Below are 10,802 nucleotides of genomic sequence, written 5' to 3' on the forward strand. Positions count from 1 at the left end.
TGAATGAAAAATGGGGCAACTTATTTAAACTTTAATATTAACTCTTCTTTAGAGAGTCAGAAACCATATCTTATTTTAATTTCCATTACCAAAGTGATTTTCTCTGCAGAAGCCAAAATGGCTTCTAGTTCTTTATTTCTCTCTCTTGTGTACTCATTTCTAGAGAGATAAGGAAGACCAGCTGAGTACACTGCCCAGGTGCATCTTGGAGAGCTAACCTCCCCAAATGCAGTGGTGCTTCTTGAGAGCCCTGCGAAGCAGCCCGATCAAACTCTGCCATCTTTGGGCATGCTGGCAGACAGAGGCTTGTCAGAGAGCAGTCTTGGAAAAGGTCCCTGTAAGGTGATGAGAGTGGTCTGGCCACAAGTTTTTGAGAACTCTGAAATCCCAGCACCATGAAGTTGCTTGGGGCCAGTAGTCACCTCTTCTACTCCATAGCTTAGAATTCCCAATTGGTCCTTTTCCTTTTACCTTTACCCTAAATTTCTCAATTATGAAAATCTTTCAAATGCATTTTCTTGTAAGTTTTGAAAGATAAGCTTTTGCACATGGTTATGTATTTCATTTACACTTTGGGATGTCAAGCCGTCTCATATTTAGGTATGGATGCTGGTTTCTATTTTAAGTGTTTCATATATTCTCACATGCCTCATATTAATGGATGACATGGACGACAAGTCCTCGTAGCCATCCCAACCTGCTAGTTTTCTCCAGAGGATTATAACAGATAGTAATATATGCAGCTGCATTAACTTGATTTAATAAACTAAGTAAAATGGAATGCACCATATAATTTCATAATCTGATGTTAATGATGTCTGTGAATATACTTTGAGTAATTTGACCTTAGCTTTTTAGATACCGAGTTCTTTGATTTTAGTGTACTTCTTTTAAAAATAAGTAATTTTTCTTCATAGAACACTATCATTTTTAACTTCTAAAGGAGTATATTAAAGTGTTATCTTGGAGATTTATTGTAAAAAAAAATGTTTCATTAAACCAAAACTCACAAATGTTACCATGCAGCAAGAATTTTCATGATCATTTCTCATTTTGTGTCATTCTCCTGTTCAGTTACTTAGAGTAACTACCTCTTTATGGGTTAAATATAAATTTCTTGGCCAGAATTGTCTCTGTCTAATCCCAATTCTCCCACTACCCTCACATAATACCTTTTTGGCAGTCATCTTACTAATAACTCTAATACCTTATATTTCTCAGAACTTGTCAAGCAAATCATATTTAATGAGCACGGTTATACTAAAGAATACCAAAAACATAAGACAGTTTAGCCCTGTTACTTTCAATTGTTGTACTATTTTTTGCTTAATTTCTAGATTTTTTTTTTCATGTTTATCATGTCTCTGTAGGTAAAGTGGGCAGAAACCATTTTCCACTTTATATTTCCTATAAGCCCTGTCTGAATATAAAGTTAATACGTGAGCCTATGGTCAGATACTTTTTTAATCAACAAAAGTAATAACAGTATGGGGACATGTCTCCAAATGTTTATTGAAAGTAGGCAAGGAATGAATAAAGTGGTGGTGGTATAATTCATTGTCATTCATCAAACATTACCTTAATCCCTTATATATATATATATATATATATATAAATATTGAGAATACAAAAATGAATAAAACATACTTCTTTACAGAGCTCATAACTTACAGAAACATGGCCCATGAAACTGTTACAATACAAACTGGTAAAAGATATATTCTGAACTTTATATAACAGTAGCTATAGAAAGAAACCAAACCTAACTTAGCTGTCAGTTGTGGTTGGAGTCAGGCAGGCAGTGCTGGTCCACAAGTGGTGGTTTCTGAACTGAGTTTGAAGCATGGGTAGGAGTTACTAGGTCAGACACATAGTGAAAGAGAATAGCCTCACCATTTAGACATTTAGCTTGCTTGATAATTATGAGGCACAATCTGACCAGGATAGTGAGAAGTCCCTCAACAAAATGCCATTTATCATGTTTTGGTTTACTTTTAGTTTTTATCTCCATAAAGATCTTAAAATGTTTAACAGACCTAACCGTGACTTATTTTTCCCAATTTATAGACTTGATTCCATGGAACCATTTCATGTGTGAGTGGCAGCTGCCATACATCTCCATTCCACCTAATCCCAGGCTTACGTTCTTACTCATCTGATCTCCCAAACCGGGAACACGAGTTATTCCAAACTCCTGCTCCCTTCATTTAATCAGTCATCCTATCTTGTAAACCTTACTTCTAAATATTTCTCAAATACACTGAGAGGAACAGAATGGGAATCTGTTCAGGGATAGACATAGGAGTTAATACCAGACCTGAAGATTAAAAGTCAGAAGCCGTAGGTTCTAGACTTGCTTTTCCAGTTGTCTTGCTTTGTAAATTTAGGTTATAGGTCTGAAATATTATAATCTAAGAAAATGTTTTTTTTGTTTTGTTTTGTTTTTAAAGATTTTATTTATTTATTTGTCAGAGAGAGAGAGAGAGTGTGAGCACAAGCAGGCTCCCTGCCGGGCAAGGAGCCCAATGTGGGACTCGATCCCAGGAGCCTGGGATCATGACCTGAGCCGAAGGCAGACACTTAACCGACTGAGCCACCCAGGCATTCCCCCCTCTTTTTTTTTAAGATTTTATTTATTTGTCAGAGAGAGAGAGAAAGACAAAGTTAAAAAGAAATACAAAACCGGGGCGCCTGGGTGGCTCAGTCTGTTAAGCGTCTGCCTTCGGCTCAGGTCATGATCCCAGGGTCCTGGGATCGAGCCCCGCATCGGGCTCCCTGCTCAGTGGGAAGCCTGCTTCTCCCTCTCCCACTCCCCTTGCTTGTGTTCCCTCTCTCGCTGTCTCTTTCTCTGTCAAATTAATAAAATCTTAAAAAAAAAAAAAAAATACAAAACCATACCAAAATTAAGAGAAACCATCTTTTTAAATACGCTTTTTTTTTTTTTTTTTTTGCCAGCTTGGCTCTACTACTTGATTTCTAAAGGGTTTAGTAGTTACTCTTCCACAGTTTAATTGTTTTGTCATTTCCTAATGCTGCTGATGCAATGATGTTTTCTGTAGGATGACAAGCTGCTGAGATTACAACATCTGTATGACCTTGTAATTTCTGTACAATCTCTTTAGTCTGAAGGTTCCAAATGTAAACCAGATTATCTTCTGAACCAGACACAATCCATTTTCCACCAGTAACTGAAAAATCGGCAAATATGCAGTATTTCTCATTCTTATGACCAGTGTAGGTTTTCAGGCATCTGCCTCTGCTATAATCCCACAGTTTAAGAGTATTGTCCAAAGTTGCAATTAGAAGATATCTTCCATTTGGAGAAAATTTTACAAAAGAGATAGGAGGGTTATCATCATCAACAAGTGTTTTTAAACACTGACCTGATGCAGCATCCCAAATTCTACAGACACCATCATAGCTACCTGACACAATCAAGGACCCGCTACAATTAAAATGAACAGCAGAAACTGGGTCAGAATGAGCAGACAAAGTCTTGAGGCACTTTCCTGTTTTCACCTCCCATATTTTCACACTCTCATCAAAAGATCCTGAAATGATGAGATTGGATGGTGGATTGAAATTACAGCAAAAAACATAATTACTATGCCCCTTCAGCGTTTTCAAACATTTTCCAGATCTCACATCCCAAATCTTTAGCGTTTTATCATCTGAGGCAGAAACAAGGCGACTGGAATCTGATGACCAGGCAACATCTGATATTTCCAGATTGTGACCATAAAGTGTTTTCTCATACTTTCCATCATAGGCTCCCCAAATTATAATTACTTTGTCAGCAGAAGAACTTGCTAGCCATTCTCCATTAGGACTAAACTTAACCGATGATACTGCATCCGTATGCCCCACGAGAGTAAATTTAAGAGCATAGTTTGGTTTTTCAGACATTTGCTTGCTCCGATTGGCTGATAAGGGGAGGCTCGACTCTGCTTTAGCATCTCCTGCCTCCTTTGTCGCCATGGTTCTGAAGCTCCAAGTCAGTAGGTTAGGTAAGCGTCCGGCCCTGAACCAGGCAGCCCAATATTCTGACTTTCTGCCCAGCAAAATGAAGATAAAAACATCAGACTCAAAAATAAACGGTCTTTTAGTGATTATAATTTCTGGGCTGTCTTTAAACTACACTATACAACGATTCAGCAGCACGGCTTGGACCACTTCTCTTTTTTCCTTGCTTCCTCCTTCGTAAACAAATACTTGAGAAATAATACTAGAAGGGTCCAATGCGCTGTCGGCAAGTGAGGAATGTTTTGGGTATTTTGTGAAGGTATAAAGCCGTGCAAAGTGACGAGGGGCGTGGGTGATCTACAACAAGTATTTTTTCACCGCCCCTCCCCCAACTCTGAAACGTTTAGAACACTGAGCAAGCCTACCAGTCAGACAGACTTTCGGTACTTGAGCATGAATGAAACACCGCTTAAACAAACGATTTCAGGAAGTCAAAACAAAAAACAAAAACCTGCGTAGGCATCATGAATTGCGGCCCGGACGGGCTGCAGTCCGCGGATAAACACTGGGGCGCACCGCCGCGTCAATCCAACCCAGCTGGCAGGACGGCGGAGCGCATGTGCACTCCAACTTCGAGCCGACATGACCAATGGGAGAGGTCTGCCTGCGCTTGCGCAAAGGAAGGCGCCGGCGTTTCCTTCCGGTCTTCTTTGGCGGAGGTTGCCACACACAAATGCTGGACTTCTTCCTTCTCCGTGTGGGTAGGTGTATTGGGCTTCTCCCAGACCTGACTGACTAGCGTCGGTAGCGGTGAATGTTTCAAAGAACATTCATTTCTTTTTGGAAACCGTGTCACGAGAAAGAACTGAATTTTCCGATTCCCTTAGTGGAAAGTTAAGCCCACATTTGGCAGCTAGCTAGCCGTTCATCCCGGTGACTAAGCATCTGCTTCGCGGGCCTCTTTGGTTCTGCTCCTCTCTACTCTTGTGGTATAGAGCCTGGTGGCGTGTATTTAAGGCTGCAGATAGGCAAGGGGAGCTTAGCCGAATTTACGCCCAGATTATAAAGCTTCTGGTTTTAAAAGTTGCGTAAACGTTTCGGGAAGGAATGTGTTGTGGGCCTCCAAAAGCCCCTGCTTAGGACATGGTAGTGCCGTGGAAACGAGCAAACGTTTGTTTTAGCATTTCCTTATGCCTTAAACTTTCTAAGAGAAAAGGTCAGATCTGCATAGGTGCTTGAGACCGAAAAAGACCTAGAAGTTGGTGGAACGTGGTTAAGAAATATGTGAAGTTAACTTGTAATAGGTTTTAGAGAGTTTATAAAGTTTTAAGAAATGTTTAATGGCCCTGAGAGTGCTGTATAAAAATGTATGCTTTTCAGATTAAGTTACTATCTTTAAACAAGAATAGGTTTACCGGGGTGCCTTTCTGGCTCAGTCCCTAGATCATGCGGCTCTTGATCCTTTTGCTTTCCGAGTCTCGAGTTCAAGCCCCACCTTGGGCGTAGAGCTTACTTAAAAAGTTTACCAAAAAATTGGAAGCCTGGTGAGTTTCTACTTACCTGTAATTGCTCAATAAAGAGAGCTCAAGTGTGTTTACAAGGTTTCCCCCCTCTCCGAGCTGAAGTCTAGAGGCAAGTATCTTTTTTTTCTTTTTTTTTTTTTAACGTAAGCTCAAGAGTCGCGTGCTCTACCACTTAGCCAGCCAGGCGCCCCGCGGCAAGTATGTCTTGATGTTTTCTGTCAGCCAACAGTTAAAAGCATTTGGAAACAAATTCCCCTATCCTGTATTTATTAGGGATGATTGAAAGTCTGGCCTTTAAGTGAGGCACGACATAATTAAATCACCTATAATAATCGACTGTAGTGAAAACCTCATTACCTTAAGACGCTACTACTCTAGTTTGGAATTTGGCCAGGCATTGGACAAAAGCTTTAGTCTTAGCTAGTGCAAATTAATGGTATAACGATAACGTGGTGCTGGGAATAGGAAGAGCATCTTTTAAGTGGATTGGCACATCCATTTATATACATTAAATTAGGATGCTTCTTGGATATTTTTTAAGGCAAGGCCACCACGGACCTTCCCTCTGTAACATTTTAAAAAGAACTTTTCCCTTTTATGTATCTTAAAGTTCAGTTATGATAAACTCTGCCTCTTCTCTCTCCTTTCCTATTAGCCTGAAATCGTATGTTTTTTACTGGGAAGCTTAGAAACACTCTAAAACTCTGCATCAGTTGAGACTATTTTCATTTTTATTAACTCATTAAAAAATAAAAAAAGCTATAGAGAACACAGTGTAGGCTTGTTCCAAAGATTTTAATTTGTATTTTTCCAATAACTGTTCTGTGCACTGAGTAAAGAAAGAAGAAATTAGACAAGGTAAATTTGACATGAGGGCTAGGATGGGGTGTTGGTGCTGGAGTATATTCTAATAACCCACTAGAAATACCACAAAAATCAGAGGGACAGGGGACACAGTCAAGAATGTCTTGATAGGGGGTGCCTCGCTGGCTCAGTCAGTAGAGTATTCCACTCTTGATCTCAGGGTGGTGAGTTCAAGCCCATTAGGGGTAGAGTTTACTTAAAAAAAAAAAAAGTGATAGGAATATCCAGAAATAATTGTTCTTCAGATTTTCCCAGAATTTGAAGGAATTTCCACTATTAAAATCCATTTTTAGATGTCGGAATTTTTTGTTTACAAATAGCGTCAGGAATTTGTAAAGAAATTAAAGCTCTGAATATAACTAGGTAAATCTTTTTTTTATTAATCATGTTCTAATATTAATATGTAGTCCTGATATTGTGTCCTTATGAATTAGGCCTAAGAATTTTGTAGTTTAGGTCTTTGGGAGGAGGGGAGCATCAGCAATGTGGAGTGTGAGTAGGGAATACTGATACAGGTAAATCCAAAGTGGCAGAAACCATAATTAGAGCTGTGCATTTGCTGCTCTCAAGCAAAATTCCTCATACGGTCCTGTTTTTAATGATTTCTATTTTTGCTGCTTAGTCTTTACCAGATAGGTGATTTGGAAGTTTCCCTCTCTGTAGAATTCAATTTGTTTTCTTTAGAGTTCCCATAAAAGTTTTAGAACTGAAGGTCTCAATGGTTGAAAGGTTGATTTCCCTTCCCCTCAGTCAAGTTTGCAGATATGCTAAATAGAAATGCCACAAATAGGTCATTTTTTAAAATAGATTTTTTTGGTATCTATGTCAGGACTGAGATTAAGTCCTATTTTAAGGAATGTCTTGACCGACTCCCTTCATAGCAATTCCTAAGCAATTCCAGTTGAGCAGTCTTCAAAAGTCAAGCACAATAGAACTATGTACAGTTGCTTAGGACCACTAGCAATTTAAATCTATTAAAATCTAGTTGGACATGTAGTGGCCCAGAATTTATCTAAACTGAGACCTTTTTCAAAGTGAAAGGGGACACAAATAATCAGCTGTTAATTGATCTAAAACCTGGGACTATACCTAGCAAACCAGTATAATCACTGACTTCTGGAGGACTCTCATAAATCACCACTTAATTTTGGAAAATTCTACACTGTTTATACGGTAACACCCCAGCCTGCCCACATCTCTCTCAAACCCTGTGCTTTTCTTTCCCCACCACTCTGGTCTCCTGGGTTTCTGTTTTCTCCTCACCCATCACTCTAAATAATGCTGGGCCCAAGTGGTTTAGATAAGGCAATGATCCAAACTGGATTCCCACAGGCTTCCTCAGGTTAAATGGGTATAAAGGAATTTAGAGTAATTTTATTCTCTGCGGAAACATTCAAGATCACAGATACTACCATATATTGATTTTAAAATGAGAACAGACTTTTTCAAATTGGCAAATGAAATAAGGGGCAACAGTCACCTACACTAGCTTTAATAAATGTGTAAACTCAGCCATTTGTACTATAGATGACAGTGTAGTCTGCAGGAACTAATTACATTTTGATTTAAGATTTTGTTTTCAGAAAAAAAATACCTGGCCAGTAGAATCTCTCAGCAAGACATTTAGTAGTAAAAATGAAAAAAGAACAAACACCCTATTTAATAGCCTAAGGCAACCACCAGCTTCCATGTAAGTTGGATGTAATTGGCAAAAAAGTTATTTTTCTTAACTTTAGAGTAGGTCAGAAGAGATTAATGTGCTATTTTTGATAATACAAACACATGGGGTTGATTATACATATGTTATCCTGTAAAATATATCCATAACTTTTCACAGAAGGCGTAGGGTTTTTTGTTTTTATATAATGAATGGCTATAACAATGCTTTTGTAAACTTCAGGTCAGATCATGTCCTCCTGAAAGGTAACCACATATAAAACATACATTGAGACACTAAGTCTAAGAGTTGTTAATTCCTGGTTTCAAACAGCAGCATAAAAGAATTCCTTTGAATTTTCTTTTGTAACCAAGTACCCTTTACTAATATCACATTGATGCATATTCCTTCAGTCATTTAGTATTTATTGAATAGTCTACTATGTGCAAGGCACTCACCCATGGCCTGACAGACCACATTCAAGTACAAAGAATCATCAGATCCATTCCAAATCAAAGCGTAAGAACACTTTGAAAAACAACATATAGTGGTCATAATGATGAAGTAAGCAGAACATAACAACATACATTAAAAGGTGATCTTTCTAACTTTTGATACTCCTTGGGATGATATTCCTTTAGGAAGTCAGCTGTGTTAAATTCACATCCATGGATGGCACTGCTTTCTAAGGCAGAATTCTTCATTCCAAAGCCTTCTCTGTCAGTACCTTCTACATTTAAGTTTGTTGAATGGAAACATGTTTCTGAGTTTACCCATTATGCTAATGAACTCAAAATCAATCATTTGCATATATATTTTTTGACTTCTGTTGTTTTGTCAGGTCATATACAGAATTTTAGCACCACAGAAGGGAAAAAGAAGTTTGGGCTGAGAGGCTCTACATTACCAAAATATGTAACCTAAAAGCAACTTCATAGCTTAGTTATTTTAAGGGTGCTCATGAGAAAGAGCCAGAAAGACTGGTCTGACAAAAAGCTGGTCCAGCTGGGACAGTTGTGTAAGTCTAGTTCTGGGAGTTCCTGGCCCAGAAGAACACCTCCACCGTGACCGCTGCTTTCTTCCAGACACAACGTGCACAGCTCTGTCCGTACTAGACAGTGTATGAGGTTGTGACCTTGGGGTAAAGTAAATTCTAAGTCTTGATTCTGTCACCTATATGATAATGTCAGTTATCTACCTCAAAGAGCAGTTGGAGGATTAAAAGAGAAAAAACGGAAGCCCTTCCCCAGGCACCTGGCACACAACAGAGGCTCAAAGACTAGTTGCCTTTTTGACCTGTGGGAAAACAGACTGGGACTTCTTTTTTCCTACCCTCAGTTGAAAGCAAAACTTCATCTACCCTTAATCTTTTCTTCTTGCCCCAGACTTCCAAATTTTATACCCAGTAGCAACTTGATATTTTTAAAATTAGCATATAATACTTGCTTTACTTCATCAAACATTTTTGTGATGTCCTGGTACTGTTACTACCTATCCTTTTCTGACAAGAAAGCATATTATAGAATACTGTCTGTATTAGAGCAGACTTACTGTACTGGTGTCCCATCTGGCTTTCAGTTACTTGAACTTTAAAAAAAAAATTTTTTTTTTTTTTTTTTTTTTTTTAAGGAATCTCTATTCCCAACATGGGGCTCGAACTCATGACCCTAAGATCAAGAGTTTCATGCTCTACTGACTGAGCCAGCCAGGTGCCCCATGAGAAAACAAATTTTTTTTTCTTTTTAATTTTTAAATTTTTAAAAAAATTTTTTTTTTTTTTTTTTTTTAGGAGGCTCCACGCCCAGCGTGGGGTTTGAACTCACGACCCTGGGATCAGGAGTCACATGCTTTACCCACTGAGCCAGCCAGGTGCCCGATAACTTTAACTTTTGATAGAGAAAGGTAGCCAAAAATATTTCCCAGCATGGCAGATACGTATTTACTCTGCTCAACTAACAGATGAAAGTGGCTCTGTTAATTTCAGATGGCAAAAAATTCAGATTTGAGACTTCATATATAGATAGATAGGTATACCTATTTCTCAAATGAGCAAATTTTGGAATGTAGGAGGTAGAACATAGTATATAAATATGAAAAGCAAACAATGCCCCTTTCTAAAAGTAGATCCCTTTTCTTTACTGAAAAACATCCTTACACATCAAGATTTCCTATAATGAAAAGCCCCAAGCCCTAAAACATCAATATGCAATGACTTGCCTACTGATAGAAAAAATGTTCACAAAACTAATCAGCAAGAAAGAAAAATCTTTCAACTTGAGGAAAACCCTTTCATAATGCAACCCCAAACTGGGAGATTATAAATAACTGAAATGTTTGTTTAGCACTAGAGAAGTAAATTCAAAGTTGCCTGTGAGTGGCCAGATACAACAGGATTTAATTGACAGTTTGGCTTCTAAAATATATTACATATTTTTTCTCAGGCAAAATCAGCAACAATCTGGAATAATAATTCAAATTTATTATGGGGTAATTGTCATTGCTTGTATTTGTGACAATATGAAAAAATGGCCCAGAGCCCATTTAGCTTTATCTGGCAGATGGAAAAAACAATCCTAGGGCAATAGTTTTCAAAAACAGTATAGCTGACAAAGGTTTAAAAGGGCCCTTACTTAGTGACAAGAACATGAATTAAAGTGTTCCATAGAAAACTCTCTCCTTAATCTGTTTTCCTTTTCTGGTTTTTCTCAATCTAACCAGATCTACCCTGCTGGTCCTTCAAATATAGGGTGCCTTTATATCCTAAATGCTTTCCAATGCTTTTTTTTCCCCACCTA

General features: G+C 38.2%; 1 protein-coding gene across 2 annotated transcripts; it reads right to left on the bottom strand.

Moving 5' to 3' along the window:
* Positions 1-2,824: 2,824 nt before the first annotated feature.
* Positions 2,825-9,664, bottom strand: WDR5B (WD repeat domain 5B). Of its 2 annotated transcripts, none has more exons than XM_032406664.1 (2): positions 4,475-9,664; positions 2,825-4,051 (listed from the first exon to the last, which is right to left on the bottom strand). In XM_032406664.1, exon 2 carries the CDS (start codon positions 3,976-3,978, stop codon positions 2,986-2,988), a length of 993 nt encoding a protein of 330 aa, XP_032262555.1. In that variant the 5' UTR covers positions 3,979-4,051; positions 4,475-9,664; the 3' UTR covers positions 2,825-2,985. The 2 variants fall into 2 exon arrangements, with proteins under 2 accessions (XP_032262555.1, XP_032262554.1); XM_032406663.1 differs by having other exon boundaries at positions 4,389-9,664.
* Between the last annotated feature and the right edge of the window lie 1,138 nt (positions 9,665-10,802).

Source organism: Phoca vitulina, unplaced genomic scaffold (assembly GCF_004348235.1).
Source record: "Phoca vitulina isolate PV1807 unplaced genomic scaffold, GSC_HSeal_1.0 scaffold8, whole genome shotgun sequence".
Taxonomy (NCBI): domain Eukaryota; kingdom Metazoa; phylum Chordata; class Mammalia; order Carnivora; family Phocidae; genus Phoca; species Phoca vitulina.